The following is a 17,534-nucleotide window of genomic DNA, read 5'->3' as shown; positions in this document are numbered from 1 at the left end:
GGCCATTTTCATCTTTCCCTCATGGGGACTGTCAGAGCAGGGCTTTGTCTGCCTTTGCTGTTATTTCGTGTCCCTGAAACATTGTTTTTAGTCGAGGATTTGTCTGTGCTTTTTATATATCATGTCTTGAGGAAAAAAATAGTCAACCCAAAGGAGGACAGAGGGCCAGGAAGTTATGCTGATCTATTTATTTCTTCCTTTTGCTTCTTTGCTTCTTCCCCCTTATTCACAGAAAGGTTGAATCACAGATATCTTGCAGCAGACTTTCCTTATATCTACTAGGCTCCAAACTAGCTCTGTATGTGAATTCTGCCACCCAACAAAGAAAAATAGGGCAATAATTTATGGGTGTAGTTAACCAAGAAGGAGTATGATCCAGAAGGTTGTAAAGCTGAGAGAACCTAGTGTCTTCCTATCATCCAAAGAATTTCTTTAAAAATGCATATTACCTATTTGTATCTCTGTCTTTTTTTGGATCTCTATCACTTTGTCTACCTGATTGATTGAACCTAGGGACTCTCACATTCTAGGCAAACAGTCCTCCACTAAGCTACATACATGGCCTCCTGTAACTATCTTTTGAATACATATACATATATACACACACACATATACATATAGATAGATAGATAGGAAGTCTTGTTAGAGGGAAAAGGCAACAGAAATGAATTCTTTTAAACTTCTTGAAATCTCAACAAATATATCCTTTTATATTTCCAGAAGGATATTGCTTCTGCAGTTTCATTGGATACATTATTTCTAGATTTCTAGTTTTTATAATTTGAAACCAGCGAGTTAAAGAAGTTGGGGGGAGAGCTCCAGCAATTATTAAGCATCAATTCTATAGGGGATTCTGTGCAAATTTCTCAAATTATGTTTTCTTGTTCAAAGTACTCAAAAGAGTAAGTACTACACATTTTTATGGAGAGGAATATAAGTCAGTCACCCGCAGTTGGTGATGGAGGATGAATTCACAGAAATGAATGAAGAAGCTGAAAAGCACAATGGTAAGAACACATTTTAGAGTTTCCCTGTGATTCAATCTTGTTTTTCTTTGATGTGATTAGGATGGAATGGGGGCTCAGAAGTGAGGGACTTAATGGTATCATATAGCTAGTTTGTGTTGGGGCTGTGGTTCAAGCTCAGTATCTCTAAAGGAATTATTCTTCCTCTAACCCTCAGCCATATGATCTCTTTATGGTATATGTATTCAGTCTCCTTCCCTTAACCCTCAACAATGTTATCTCTTTATGTTATAGGTGTTCAGTCTCCTTCCCCTCTATCTTGTGGTCATTGTCCATGGAATATTGAAGGACATTGGACCTTGACTCCTCCCTGACATTTATGCACAGTATAGTGTAAAAATTATACATTAGTTTGTTTATATGCTTCCAACATGCTGTGGCACAAGGTAAACATTCTCATTCTGAAAGCTAAAAATGGGAGAAAGGACTTAAATTAGATCAAAGCAAGACCAAAAACACAGCAGGGAAAGCATTAAATGCTGTAGCTGTGTCCAGGGCCCATGACAATTTATGGTAAGATAATGTGCTCCAGATGGCTTATGTCGACCTGCCTATGGCTTTGGTTTTTGAGGACCATATGACCTCTCTCTTGCATTGGCTTTACTCATTGCCTGTGGCTTTCCTCAGCAGATTTTCCACGTTGCTGGCATCTGTGCTTTCTTGTGGGATCCACTATCTTTGATGCCATTCTTACATTTTCATGCAGTAAGCTTACAGGCTCCTATAAGGAAGTAGGGCCTGGTCATATAGTTTTGTCTGGCATCTCAAACCTTCTAAAATCTAGGTGGAAGCCTTCATGACCCCATAGCTCTTGCATTCTGCATGCCTGGAAAACCAACCTAAGCAGATGATGCAAAGGGAGGCTGTCAGCTTGAACAGAAGCTGGGCTCCCTCAGACTATGGCTGCAGGAGCCTCTAAGTATCTGGGTAATTCATTTTAGGAATACTTGTTGCAGAAGGTCCTGAATAAGCATATGTCTCAACGGCTCTACTCACATGAAGGTTTTATAGTTTTGTAACCTTGAGTATGTGATCAATGGGATATTACTGATTTCTGAGATGCTCTCAAGGCAACTTTCTTTTCATTGCCCAAAGTGCTTGACTTTTCTGTAATGCCCATATTTTCAACAGTCATTGTTTTTCTTTGCCCTAGCATTGTAGGTATTTCTTTTTGGCAAAACTTAGACTTTTCCAGTCATTGAGCTCTGCCATTTGTTCCTGATTCTCATTGTAGATTTGGCTAAAAGCATTCTGCTGCACCCATGTCACAGTCTAAATGTTAGGCTGCCTTGAAATTTTTTCCACCAGATTAATTAGTCTACTGCCATTAATGTCAGTCTCCTGCAGAGATTTAGGAAATAAGGGAAATATAAACATGATTTCTGCAAGAATACAATGCACATGTCCTTTTTTCCCAACAAATAATAGAATCCTTGTCCCCAACTGAAAGTTCCTGAACCTGGTCTTTACTATCGTTTCTATGAGTATTCTAGTCTTCTGAGCTGTGGTCAAAATTCCCCTTTGATCTCAGCTTATAGAACTCTAATGCTTATCTAGCCAGAATCTCCAAATCTTACCTAACTCCTTCTGCAAACCAGTTCTAAAGGCTGCTGGTCCACATGGGCCACAACAACAGCCCCACTCCCAGGATCCATTTTCTGTATTACACACATTTCCCTCAACATAGCAACTCTCTAGAAGAGGAGAGGTTAATGGTTTAGGGATTTCAGTCCCAGTTGTCATGCTGAAGAGAGAAATGGCAGGTGAAAGGGCATCCTGGAAGACAGCTGCCCACCCATGACATCCAGGAAGCAGGGCGAGAAAAGACAAAGTAAGGACAAGAACACTCCCTTGCAGGTCACATCTCCAGTGCCCACCCCTTCGGACCACAGTATCCCCACCTCTGAAAGTGAGACATTTGGGGGACATTGCATACATAAGCCTAACAGTGTTCAGTCAACTACAAATCTGTGTGGAGAAGATTTCAATAAGAATGAACGAATGGGTTGAAAGCCATGGAAATAGGAATAGTACTTTTTCAAATACCTGTATTTCCCTTTTTTTAAAAATCTTTTTATCAGTACTGGGGATCAAACTCACAACCACCTGCTTGCAAGGCAGGTACTTATGCTACTGAGTTAAATCCCCATCCTCTGTATTTCCCTTTTAACTGTTATCTTCTTTATCTGTAGAAGCCATAAGTCAGCTAAGCTCATAGCACCTGGACACAGTGTCACAATCATGGATGACCAGGAGGAAAACAGGGTATTCCCTTTTGCCAGTCCTTCTCTCAAATCCTTTTTGTATTTCTGAACCATTACCTTTGTTTCAGGAAAGAGAACACTAAATTCATAGTGAGAATCCCCAAAGGAGAAGGCAAACTTCCATGATAAAGTAAAACATGAACACAGCATTATTAGCTTGCCATGTTTTATTTTTATACATTTTCTTCAGAGTTTCTCTAGGTAGTTTCAAAACGAAGAAAAATCACAAGCATCTCTCTTCACAGAAGAGAGATAAAAGGGTTCAGAAAAAGTGACGCCTTAGGGATGTTTATGTCAAATAAATAGCTTTGTTTCTGTCTTTTATGCTAGTTGTAAGTAGGTCTATTGGATTAAGCGTGTTACACAAAGTCATAAAACATTGAAACACAGTTATAGTTCACCTATTCATTAACACTGTAATTTAATGATGCATTTTCTAAATTATCCCAGTAGAACAAAGCTAAGATTTATTGAATTTATATTACTTGCCTGGAATGGAGCTAGACACCTTTTGCATACTTTCTCTATAATCTTCGTAGTGTCCCTGTGTGATGGTTCTTATTGCTCACACCCTTGGATGACAATGCAGAGGCTCAGAGACATTAAGTACACCTTCTCAAGTTACAGAGCTGGTGAGTGGCAGAGCTGAAGGAGACCCTGAGTCTTCTCACTTTCTGCTACACCCTGAGGTTGAGGATCCCAGAGACAAAAGTAAATGAGTAGAAGTAAATCAGTGTTCTACTAAAACTTTCCTGGAGTCCCTGGGCAATTCTTCATGGACAACAAGCCCAACACAGAAGATGACAATGGCCTCGGTTGTTTTTAGAGGTCCTGTTATGTGCCATTAACAGTACCAAATACTTCACAAAGTTTATTCTCATGAACATTATATGAATGTTTCTTGAACATTTACTTAGTCTGTTTGGATCCTAGGAAAGAAAAGTTACGCCAGTGTTTCTACCTTTTAGCCCTGATTTCGTGGTCTGAATTTTACACACACTGAAACTAAAGCAGAGAGCTTGGTAAACTCTCACAGGAAGCAGGGAGAGTTCCCATCCAGATCTTTCACCCTCGAAAAGTTTGCCTGTTCACATCGAATCTTGCATCCATCTGGAATTCATTTTATTTCATTTCAATCTGCTACAAAAAATCCTGGAAGGACTCTATTGTATAATAATAAAATATATATGATCATTGTAAAGCTTTCTAGAGTTTGCAGTGAATACAATATATAGTATAAGTACCTCCTCTCTATCCTTTATACAATCTAAGTGCAAATTAGTGTTAATTATTTAAGATACATTTTTAGACTTTCATATTTATGCACACAAATCACATATAACTATACCATATATTATAATTTTCCATCTTTATTGTATCTTGCTATATATCAAAGTAAATGTGACTGGTTGAATTGCTCCTTTGTGCTTTGTTTCTTATTGTGGCAGAGGAATTGCAAAGGATGAGAGCAAGTTTCTTTCCTAGTTCTTCCCACCCACCTGTCTGCAACCACACTGCCATGTCCATGCTGACTACCACCCTACTCGGGGCTTTGAACTGAGGGCAACTTCCACTTTTGGAATCACAAAGCACCTGCCCTGAGTGCAAAAGTTAATCCTCATTTCTAAGGAGACCATCTCTCCTAGAGAGAGTTGGGATTCGTGTTTTTGGGAGGTTGAAATCATGTGAGCTGAAATAGCTACACTCAGTAGAAATAAGATGAGACCTGTAGGTTCCTAAAGTGCTATCAATCAAGATTGGGAACTGTTACATGGAGGAGAATTAAATTTGCAGTCCACTCAGAGACTCAACTCCTTGTTCTTTGCAAGATCAGCAGGGCCTCTAAGAAATTATTTTGGCTAGAATAATACTAGTGTGTACTCCCAAGAGCTTTTGTCTAAGACCCAAGAATCATAGCGAGATGCTGCTTGGTAAAGGAAGCTAGGATTGAATGAGATTGGGCTGTTCATTCTGGTACATAGGTAACTTAGAATTGTATTTATTTTGACTTAGAAAAATGTTGTTTGAAGTTCAGACCTGTGAAATTTTAAAATAATCTATGTTCTTAAGAACAGAACATATTTTCAGATGTACAATTAGGAAACTATAAGTTGTGCTATAATTGATGCATTTATTTCATATCTTACATACAATATTATTATCAAGCAAATGCTGTTTTCCAGTTAAGGAGGTATGACATATTATGGATATCTAGGATCCTACCAAATAACTAACATTCCTAATCTACTTTCTTGGAAAAACATTCCATCTAAGAATGACCTGCAATGTTCCATGAGTGCTTTTTCTATGTTGACTAATTTAATTCTCGTGATAATCCAAGGAAGTAAGTTCTATTATCTGCATTTTAGAGTTAGGACACTTAATACATAGGAGAATAAGTAACTTACTCTATACACACAGCTATTAATTGTCAAATCCAGAATCTTCTAAGCTAGGGTGGTTTATTCTGGAGTCTATTTTCATAACCGCTCTGTCATGCTACAGCTCACAAATGCTTGTGTTTTGCTTTTTGTACCATGTGCACAAGCTGGAAAGAAATTTGATGTTTTTAGGAAAACATCCACTCTTTGTCTTGCAAACTTGGTGAGACTAAAGATAATGAACAGTGGCATTTTGTAATAATGGCCCTTTGACAATAGTTCCTGTTTTCTCAGGAAGTTTGTAAGAGACCTCCATGAGAATATAGGATTGAGAAAAAAGAAGGCAGCTCTGATTTGAATGGGAAGAACTTGCATCCATGTGTCTTGGTTTAGTATGAGCCACATGTCGCTTGTGTGCTCAGTGATGCCTCAACTGCTGTCCAGATTGTCACATCTGAGCTCCCTGCTTACCAGTTTTGTGACACTTGGTACATTGTTTAATGCCCTCTTGTTTTACTTTCTCACTGTAAAATGAACAGACTTACTTCATGTTGTTTCTGGAGAATTAAATTATGCAGGCATGATGGAATAACATGATAAATGTTTAAATTTTAAAATTTACAAAGACACATTGCCCTCATTTCAGACCTACTTATCCATTTTTTCAACACTTTTGAAAGCAGTTCTGAAAGTCCTAAGTTAGTGACTTCAGTTGCATTGACATAGATGCCTTCATGTCTTAACTCAGTGGAAGTTGATCTTTCATGGTCGTTTTGAGTTTGGGAAAGAGTCACAAGCTGCATGATACCTGATTTGATAAGTAAGGTAGATGAGGACACACCGTGGTGTTTTTATTTGGCCAAAATTGCTGTAAACATTGATCAGCGTGGTATGATAAAAATTATGATAAAAATTTAAGTTAATTTACTACAATAAAAGACACATTGCCATTCATGCCTTCAAAAAACTCATTCATGCTAGCTTTTAACACACTTAGCCTACCCTCCTTGGCAATATACCTTTTACTGTAATAAGTTCTTTTATATTTATACTTTCACTGTTATTTTTCCATAATCTTGTATAAGGACAGTTCAGGGCTTGGCACTAAGTTCAGTACCATATTATGAAATGAGGATTGTAAGAAATATACCCCAATTTTACCCTGCAAAGTTTCTTGATTAAGGCATTCATGATAAAGTTTGCAAATATCACAGTATCAACATGATTGCCTCCAAGGAGGTAATATACTGAGTCTCATAAGTTACCAAGGCAAGTGAAATTTCTGTAGCCCACCAAACATGGCAGAAAGCATCATGGTAAGAGTATAGGTTTAAAGTGTTTGAAACCAGGGGAAAAGTTCATTGGGAGCAAGTTAATTTGGGGATGGGGAAACAACTGGAAATAACTAGAGAGGTGGCAATAAAATCAAGCATTTTTAGGAGGGCGGTGGAGCCATGGAAGGGGTTACTTCAAGAACAGTGAGAGTGAAGACCAGGCAGCAAAGGAGAGTACCGACTTTTGGAATGTTACATAAAATGGTAATCTCTCCCTGGTCTTCTTCTCTTGGAGTGCTCTTTGTGGTAAATTCTAAGTCAAGGATGACCTTTCTAGAACATCCAGTTGAAAAACCACCTGCAGGAAGATCTTTCTTTTCTCACCATTAGAACTAATGTCTGCCCTCTAATGAATTCTCATTTCAGGTTATCTTTATTCCTCTTATCTTGTATCATCACACGTGTTGGTTTGCTGAGGACATTCTGAATTTATCTCTGTTATCCCATATCTTTACTAACAGTTCATCTTTTCACCTTAAAAATGTCCTGTGTGCATGATAAGATGATAAGGCCCAGCAGACCCTGTGGCGTGAGTGGGTGGGTCATAAGCTGGGCTACTGTGTGGTGCCTGGCTCCTCTCTCTCTCTGATTTCCGTCCCCTTCTCTGCTTCCTGGCCACTGTGGACTTGGCAGCCTTGCTCCTCTCCATTCATCTGTCCTGAGCCCTCTGTGTTGGAGCTAGTCAATCAGGGACTGTAACCATGGGCAAATTAGCCTTCCTTCATGTTGTGGATATTGGGTATTCTGTCTCACCTGACGGAGGCAGTGACAATAAAAGTTGTTTGGCTGCTCTGGTACTCAGTCATCTTTTGGATTTGCTAAGATTTCAGCCATGCGCTGTGCAGAGATACCCAGTCATGCAGGGACCTCCCGTCCATGCTATTCACTAGCATTTCATGAATAACTTACTTTTCCAAGGCAAGAAAATGTGACTGTCTTTTTCCCTCCTCCCTGAAAACAGAGCACGATGAATGTGGCAGTGGGCAGCACAACTGTGACGAGAATGCCATCTGCACCAACACCATCCAGGGGCACAGCTGCACCTGCAAACCAGGCTATGTGGGCAACGGGACCATCTGCAGAGGTAGGTTCACCACATGTGGGGCGAGCTGTGTGTGCTGCAGCCTGCAGGGCTCTCAGATGCTTCTCAGAGGTGCTCTCATGAGTGCAGTCAGGGGTCCTCTTCCTGGTCAGTCAACTGGCAAGGACACTGGGCAGGAAAGAAAGGAAATGGTGGCTCAGGCTGAGCTACTGGATTGTGGATGTGACAGGGGCGCACAGTTCCCTGAGCTGATGCCTCTGTTCCTCTTTGCGTCTTTGAACCTGAGTGGGTGAGGGTTTGGGTCAGTGGCTGAGGTCACGTCCTTCCCTGCAAGCTTTGCTTCCCAGGCATGAGGGTGCTGCTCATGTCCACAGTTCAGGTATCTGCTTGAGTAAGACACAAGATGTTAAAATTTTTAACTTGATGAGTAGCAGTGCAAACACCAGTACTCTGACTTTCCACTGCCCTTAGGATAAAAGTAAAACCCTCGGCCGCCTTCTGAGCCCTTCAGAGTGTTGTCCCTGAGTCCTCTTAGCTGCCACCTGTCTTTACTCACACATTCCATCCCTCTGCTTCAGTGCATTGCTTCCGCATCAGCGCTGCTGCCCCCAGGTGAACTCCTCCACCTCTCGGGTTCCCCGCATTCTTCAGCCACCATATCCACAGCAGCACTCCTAGAACTCTCAGCACCTCTCAGCCCGAAACTTTCTTGATGACTTTTTTCACCTGAGGAAAGCTTTTGCATCATTGTGTTTGTCTGTGTTTCCTGTTCTTCACAAGGATACAACCAGGTGACAGTGTCATCACGGTCTTATCACAGAGTTTGTTCCTAGCAACCAGAAAGAGCCTGGCATAACTTAGGTCCATATTAACTGTGTGTTAACTGGCTCAATCAAGGAGCAAGGAGACACAATCTGTTGGGAAAAGAAGCAACGTGTAGAAAAAATAAAAAACAAACAAATAGAACCCAGGAGTTGACCTGTGTGATAGGTGTTGCCGTCATTCTCATTCTGGAGGTGAAGCAGTTCAGACCCAGAAGGTTCAGATAACCGCACCCCTGTAACAGAGGACCTGTAATAAGACGCTCAGGAACTGTAAAAGATTGATTCTAATCTGTGTTGGTTGGTGTATGGTTAAGACCTCACACATGACTGAAATAATACATTGGTGAAACTGTTTTGAAACAGCAATTGACAAACATCTTTCTACACTCAAAGGATGTGTTTTATTGATTCCATCAGTTTTACGTTTTGGAACAAATTTTGGAAAAGAGAGAACATACTTATAGTAATTTTTTCCCTCTATTTTTTAATTCACTTAAAATTAGAAACAGCCAAAATATCTACCTATAATGGAACATTTATAGTTATTTTGGGTGTTTACTCATAGAAAAGGCTGCAGTGGTTTGAAATTCTCAGCGTGTGTATGTACAAACATATACACACATATATGCACTGCAAAACATATTTTTGAGGAAAAGAAAGAAAAAGAAAAAGTACTATATATATTTATTTTATGCCTGATATTTAAAAGTAATTATTCCCATATGTATGTAAATATGTAAAGACTAAAAATGTGCATACTATTCACTTTTACACCCATGGGTGTAAGATAAAAGTGCATTCTCTTATAAAATTCTATATTATTTGCATCTTCCAGTGGGAATTAGTATATGAAATGTCTGTGTGGTTTTTAAAAGAACTACAAAGTAAGTAAACCTATGCTCAGGTTTTTAAAAAAACGTTAAAAAATAAAAGAAGATTAAATACATTTTTAAAGCAAAGTGAAAAAGCAAAAACACAAATGAAGTTCCATGGATTATCAAGCCCAGAGCTGGAACCTGCATGTCAGAGCTGTGAATTAAGGCACAATATAGGGATTTAGTTTTAATGCTTTTTATTATCAGAATTATGTTGCTTCATAAAATAATATTAATTACCCTTGTTCAGTGGGTTTTGTGTTTGCTCAGTCCTCTCTTGCTTTTGTGAGAAGTGGGTGTTTTACCTTTGTGGTATTTAAAAGTCTACCTATGAAAAATATGAGCTCAAATAATGTCTCGTTGCCTGCAGACTCCAAGGGTAAGAAATGTTCAATGTGCAGAAGCTTTTCCAGGTGTGTTCATAGACCCAACTAAATCTACACAGGAGGAGCACTGTTAGCACTTGTGCCTTATGGGTGTCACTCAAGGCAGTGCTTCCTGAAATAATGCTAACTGGCGGGCGTGCACTCAGATGGGCTCAGCTGGTGGCCAGGGCCTCAGGAAGGAGATTTCTCTGCACAGGAATGCAGAGTGCTCATTCAGCTCAGTGACTGGTACCAGATCTGTTTATGGTGCCTTGCTGGCTGTGTCCACATGTGTCATTTCGCTTATTCCCCAGCAGAGCCTTGCAGTGTGGGTGGCATTATTCTTCTTCAGGTGAAAATCAGGAAGAAGATGCAGCTGAATCTGATTCATCTAGGTTAGTGGGGATTGATTTCAAGGTTCTTAGTTTCTCCTCTCATCTTTTTGCATTACCTATTTCTTTCTCCTTTTCTTTTCTTCCCTTGATATAAATTCGTTCTCTCTCTCTCTCTCTCTCTCTCTCTCTCTCTCTCTCTCTCTCTCTGTCTCTCTCTCTCTCTCTCTGTCTCTCTCTGTCTCTCTCTCTCCCCTCTCTGTGTCTCTCTCTCCCTCCGTCTGTCTCTCTCTCTTTCCGTGTGTGTGTATGTTTTTCTCTCTTGCCAAGAAGCTAAAAAGAAAACAGAAAGACAAGAGAAGATCCAATGACAATCTATTATTTTTAAAATAAAATATTTGCTTACGTATTTGACAAATAGACAGAAGGACTTTGGAAACTATACAAAATGTGTTGTTAAATATTTTGGCATTTGGAGTTAAATGGATAGAATGTTTGCAAATCGTTTCCAATGGGACTTGTGTACCCTGACTTGAGAGTTCAGGTTACCTGTGGAGCAGTGTTTATCTGCACTCCCAGTCCTGCATTAGTGCAGGATGTAAATCAGGCCTTTGCTAGGCCATTATCAATACACTTCTGATAGACTAAGCCTTTCTTCTTATCTGTCATTAGGGCTGGATGTGCGGTGGTGATTCTTGGAAGCATTCTTGTCTTAAGGACTGGTGGCATTGACATTTATTCTTTATACATACAATGAGTGTGAATTTTATGCCAGGAATATAATTTTAGGCACCATAAGAGCAAAAGACAAGTAAAAGAGGACTCTAGGCGATTTTACCTTTTAATGTTGGATAAAGATTTGAACAACTAGAACAGTTTTTAGAATGGAATTTTGCGACAGAGGCCATTAAAGAGGTCCTAACGCGTACAGCTGTGTGAAAGGATTATGCATCCCTTAGCACCTCTCTGCTTAAACGTAATAGGGATCTTCCGGCTGCAATTGGCAGAGGCCAAGGAGTCATTAAAATGTGGGTTCCTTGTTCAAAAAGCGGGAAACTGTTTTCAGTTACAGATACTAAATATAAAGCTTTTATTTTAGTGGTCTTTCTTGTGCTATCGTGGTATTCATTTGCTATATAGTGTTGTTTTATAAAGTGTGGCAGTGCTCATGGGGAATGCTAACTTACAGGTGCTCCAGGCCGGTGCTGCATCTTGATGCACTCATGGCCCTTTGGTGTAAGGGTTTCCCAGCCCCCTCACCAGTACTTTATGTCCAGGCCTGAGGCAGGGAAGATGAGTCAGTCATCTGTGTTGTCCATACACAATGGAGTGCAACTGTGCCACAAAGAGGGTTAAACTTGAGTCATTTGCAGGAAGCAGATGCAGCCTGAGACTGTCAGGTTAAGTGTAATAAATAAGACACACACACTTAAACACCCTGTGGTTTTTCACAAAGATGTGTTAAGGCCACGCACCAACTTCCCCAAGGAATGCCATCGTAATGTACTAAAAACATGGACTAATGAAAATAAAATTGAAGGAAGAGCCCACCACCCCAATCCACAGCAGCTGGGAGGACCCAGAGTGTGGCCATCTGTGACCCTGCTCCTGGATCTCCTGCACTAAGCATCTGTGTGTCCTGAGATGTCACTAGGGACATTGCTGTCACACTGTGTCTGGAAACCCCAAAGCATGCGCCCAGCCCATCCCAGCCCTGTTCCTCTCTGAGTGTGGGACCCTGCCAAATTCAGGAGTAGCAAGGCCTGAACACCACACTAAGACGCGGTACTCCAGCACACGCTCTGCTGTCCTGGTGAGCCCACCTGCAAAACAGAACCAAGTGTGAAGCGGTGGACAGCTTGGAGAGGAGGACCACCTACCACCCGGCGCCTCCTGTACAGTGGTGTGCTTGTGAAGGTGCTGGTGCCACTGTTTAGGAGCACTAGTTAAAATAAAGGGTTCCATGACCAGGCTTCCCAGGTGCACCACAGCCTCTAAGGGCCAAACAGTGGCTGAGATATGGGAGCAGATTCCCCCAGGACCCCAGGCGCTCCTGCTCCTCTCTCCTGCCCACATTCTGCTTCTCCTGAGGCTGACTTCATACTTGTCTTTTGCTGCAGGATGAAATTCTGTTCGTTTGTGCAGCTGCCTGAGGTAGGTCTCTGTATGGCAGTCTCAAAAACCATTCCTACCAGGGTCCTGGAGAAGGTCATTCTGTTGGAGCATGATTCATAGTAAGCAGCTTCACAGATGCTAGGTCTATTGCGGAAAATGCAAATATAGTGATTTATCATGAGAACCCTGAAGTGTCTTTGGTTGTTGTTTTGAGACAGGGTCGCCCTACGTACTACAGGTTGGCTTTGAACTCACTGTGTAGCCTCACGTGCCCTCAAACACATGGTGATCCTCTTGCCTCAGCCTCCCAAGTGCTGGGTTACAGACCTGCATCATCATACCTGCCCAGAACTGTTGTGGTTTGAGGAGACCTCAGAAAAGCCTCCTGGTCTTTCCTTCATACTCAGAACCAACGGAAAAGAAGCTAAAGAATTCAAGAACATAGAGATCGAAACATCATAGTGAAAATTTACAAAGATTATACCAAGCATGTTGCTTATATGTAAGTCAAGGACGTTATTCATAATGCTGATCTCCCAGATTGGACAGGTCTATGCAGCCAATTGCAGGCGGACAGGAGAAACTTGAGGGCAGGGCCAAGCGGGGCTTCCCCTCACCCTGCACGGCCTGAGGAACAGCCACAGACATTTCCTGTGGGCTCAGATCCCCTGCATACATGAGGAAGGAGCAGGGCTGCTCCCATCTGCCACGTCTGCTTCCTTTGTCCTACTCACCAACAGTCAGGGAGGCAGGAGTGGATGGGCTAGGAGGCCAGGGGACAGTCACTCTTCCAAACATCACATAAATGGGGCAGGAGAATCTTGTTCTCTTCTCCTGACCTCTAGCTCAACTGAGAAGTGGCAAAATATTTGTTGGTGTAATCTTGCCTTGATTCCAAATGAAAGATACTTTTTCCAGAATGAAATATTTTTTTAAAAAAAGAATTATTGTTTAATGATGTAAGGGAGAACTCAGCCAAGAGATTCCCTGGAGATTTCACGGGCTTGTCACCTGAGAATCCTGAAGCAATCCTGTATCCATAGGCACAGTCATCCTGGAGAACATTTGACAACTTTCTGGATGTTCCCTAGAACTTCTGAGATAATAAGGGGTGTGACTTCTTCTTCAGGTCCCTCTGTTGTCTACAGAGGAATTTCATTAATCTTCCCTGGCACCACACTGACTTTTATAATATAATAATCTATGGCATTGCAGTCTCCTTCTCCTGGTCTTTCAAGTCCCCGAAGCCCACCCTGACGTCTCAGGCCAGGTAAGCACTTCTCTGTGCTCCCAAGAAGCTGTCCAAATGCTCCCACAGAGTGCTTGCTGCTTGCGACAGTTGCCTGATCATCTGTTTCCTATAGACTGTGGATTAATATATCTTAGTAACCAGAATTGAGTACAGAGCTTAGCATGGTACAGTGCCCTCAAGTTTCTAAGGAAGACTCCTCCCTAATAGAAGATGTAATTTATATATGTAGGAAATTTTCAAGGAAGCAAAAGTCTGTTGGAACACAGACTGGAATATGTAGGTCACGCAATCCTTGTCCATAGCCCAAGAAAACCACTGCTCCCATAGCAAACCAGCCTTATCCTGTCTGGGTTACTGAGGGGTGACCAGCTGCCAAAGAAAATCACTCCAATAAAAGTCTGTTCACTGTAGAAATGTCAGGAACACAAGAGAATTTGTCTTCCAAGGTGCTTCAGAATCTTGTAGCTCTCTGAAGTAATTTACACTGAGCCTGTTTGCATTGAGTGCCTGTGCAGAAAGCAGCTTCCTGTAGATTTCTGTTTGATGAGAGGCCAGATAAACAGTGTAAAAGAAAACCCAGCAATTTGTAAACAGAAAGCTAGAGAGGCTCCATGGAGACAGAAAGATTAATTTGACAGCGCATGCTAAAGAGGTGAATGAAAGCCTGAGTTACCGTAAACAGCCAAGTGAAACAGGCATTGCACTGCACTGGGATGTCTCCAGAGGCTCCCGGGCAGTGCAGGAGGGAGGAAGGGAGAGAACAGAAAGACAACTTGTTACTTTTTTTAATTTATTTTTTCCCTTAATTAAAAAATAAATTAATTTTATAAAAGAAAACAAAGGGGAGATTGAGATAAAAGAGGACATAACAACATAACAACACAGGTCAGAACCGAACAATTTAAGCAACAGTGTTTCACTCTACAAGATAACCTGACATAATAGTAGTTACCATAGTGTCTCTTTCCTTGAAATATTTGAGTATAACTTCGTTTACTACAGCATCAGACATATCAAGACAGTGTGAAACCATTCACGAGAATGAAAGTATTACAGGGTATTTAGAACCAGCTAACAGAAAATGAACAATGGTTTCTATATTATCTCTTTGCCTATAAAATTTTTGTTTATACTATCATATATAATAAAATCCAATAAGATACAAACATGATAAAACCAATGGAGACAGAAGAACAACAGTTTGATGGAAGTTCAAAACAAGATGATATTAAATCAGCACTAGCTCTTATGATGTCTTGTTTTCTTATAGTAACATTTTTGTTTTCCTATTAACTTGATTTGAACCCTTTGTTGCTGTCACCGTCTTGTTTTTACCGATTTTACTCTATTCTGTTTTTTTTTTTTTTTTGATAGTATCAAGTTTGAGGGTATAGACAACTACTCTGAAGCAGTAAGATTCACTATGATACCCATTCTGGTTCTATTATCTTCTTTTGAAGTCCTGTAAGGTCTCCAATATTTAGGTTTTATTGGTTTTGTTCAGTACTGTTTTGTTCAATTTTATTATATCTGATGATATAGGCAAGTCTTTTTAAGATAGCAAGAGGCATTATGGTAACCATTGTTGATCATCTGATATTCTGTTTTTACATAATATACTATGTCCATCCTTTTGTTTTGACTGACTCCTTTTTGTTTGGTCACATTTGGTTTTATTCTCTTCAAAAAAAATAATAAGAACTATGGGAGTAATAAAACCCAAAATGTGTAATTGTTATTGTAAAAAAGAGAGGAAAAGAAAGTGCTCTAAAGGATATAACTGCATATATATTTAAGTGTGTAAGATAGATGACCATATTACTAAGCTTTTGTTGGATCATTGAACAGAATTGTTTGCATTCTCACTGTTTGAATGTCCACTTCGTATGCTTTAATTTTGTAACTTGAGCAACTATCTCTAAGATGATAATATGTAATCTATTAACTAGTGATTTCTTACTGTTTATTTTTTTGAAATTGTGTATTACTTGTACCCTTTTACTTTTTTTTGTTTTGTTCTCTTTAAATAAAAAAAATTAAAGAAAGACACCTTGTTATAATGAAGTGACCTTGAGAATAATAAAGCCAAAAAACTACCGGCCTGTGAATCAGAGAAGATGAAATTTGAAGATTTTTGAAGCAAATAGCAAGGAAAATCAGAAGCCTTGGCAAAAGTACACGAAGTATCCTGGATATACTTTTGGAGCATGGTGAATGTAATGCAAAAAAACTCAGAAAGATACCAATCTAAGATTCTTCCTTTTATGCAGATCAGATGTTGGAGAGACTGACAAAGGGCAAGGCTGAGTGATATTTTAGGTTGATTTGGCCCAGTTTGAGCTAGATTTTTGTGAAATAATATATTGTAAATCCATGTATTTGTAAAAATAAACTCATGGTAAACAGATAATGGTTATGAATGTATTTCTAATTGTGTACCTGTGAATACAGAGCAATTTTATTACAAACCAAAAATAGGATTTGAAACTAAGTGTCCCCTGTAACACATCTGTAAATTCAGACACAGGTGGCTAAAGATTAGTAGGATGGATCCTTGCAGTAAATGTGGAGGACTTTGTAAGAAGCAGAGCCACTTAAAATTCTCCACGTATAGAACGTAATCAAGAGGGTTTCTCTTTTGTAGTGAGTAAGATTCCCTTCAAGGTCATGTTGACATAATTGGACCAGGTAAGAAATGTGACTTTTAAATTTTTAGTACTGTTAAATGATTGGCCATATATCACAACTATAAAGAGAAGACTGATACGAGTGTGGATGACATAAAGTCACTTAAATTCACCCAGTCATCCCGTTCTTCATATAGAGGCATAAATGTTACCAGATAATGATAAGGGATAGTTTGCCAAGTGTATGCAGAATCACAGCATCATGGGTAAGACATGAGTAGGCTCAAGGAATGAGCTGCAGAGAGATGGAAAGAACATCACATAACTATTTCCCTAAAAAACACTCCGTGGTCAAAGAAGGTCTAAACTCTTTAGTCCCTGACCCTATCTAAGGTTGGAGGATGGCATCTCTTAGGGTGTCACCTCTCCCCATGGCCCTGTCAGTCACACCTGAGGGCTCCCTAACTGACTCCCCACAGCTCAGGCTGGATTATTCCATGCCCCCTTCCCTCTCTCAGGGTCCGTTACTATCCTGGACACTGTCTCTCAGCTTCCTCTTCTTTCAGCTGACAGCCTACTTCTCCTTCCCCCAGCCCATAGCCCGTGCTCTCGTGATCTTCTCAGTCGGACTAAATTTTCTTCTGTTTTCCTTGAGGCTTCCAACTCCTCTGTCTTTTTACTGTTAGCTATTTAACATGCCAGCTTTTGCCACTGGCATCAGACCTTGGTGTTCAGTAAATATAGATCCAAAATGAGAGCTGACCAGTTCTTGTGACACCAATCATCTCCATGACTGCAGTGAAATTATTGCTTACTGCTAAATGGAGACCACCATTTTGAGAATATAACAAAAATTAAAACTGTATGGACTCTGTGGACTGTTTATTTTAGTGGTATGGAGACCCATCAGTGGAACTCCTCTCTACATTTAAACACAATGAACCATCAGTGAACCTCCTCTCTACATTTAAATACACTATCTATTGTGCATATGAAATTTGTTAGCTCTATTTTATGTTTCATTACTATATTGAATATACTCACACTAGAAATAAGGAAGCACTTCAGCCAAATTTCAGCAAGGTCATGAGCCACCCA

At 40.2% G+C, this 17,534-nt stretch overlaps 1 protein-coding gene across 4 annotated transcripts in view; it reads left to right on the top strand.

Annotated features, from left to right (window-relative positions):
* LOC100725615 (protein kinase C-binding protein NELL1) overlaps positions 1-17,534 on the top strand; it is a 625,998-nt gene that overhangs the window by 454,141 nt on the left and 154,323 nt on the right. For all 4 annotated transcript variants that reach the window (XM_063256792.1, XM_063256795.1, XM_063256793.1 and 1 more), the window contains exon 14: positions 7,966-8,088. In XM_063256792.1, the coding sequence (XP_063112862.1) occupies positions 7,966-8,088 (123 nt within the window). The remainder of the gene's footprint in view (positions 1-7,965; positions 8,089-17,534) is intronic.

The sequence above is a fragment of the Cavia porcellus genome, unplaced genomic scaffold, assembly GCF_034190915.1.
Source record: "Cavia porcellus strain 051 isolate PalLab524CR breed Dunkin Hartley unplaced genomic scaffold, mCavPor4.1 scaffold_9, whole genome shotgun sequence".
NCBI classification, from domain to species: domain Eukaryota; kingdom Metazoa; phylum Chordata; class Mammalia; order Rodentia; family Caviidae; genus Cavia; species Cavia porcellus.
Note: the sequence above shows the minus strand (reverse complement) of the source record. Positions and strands in the feature narration are given on the sequence as shown.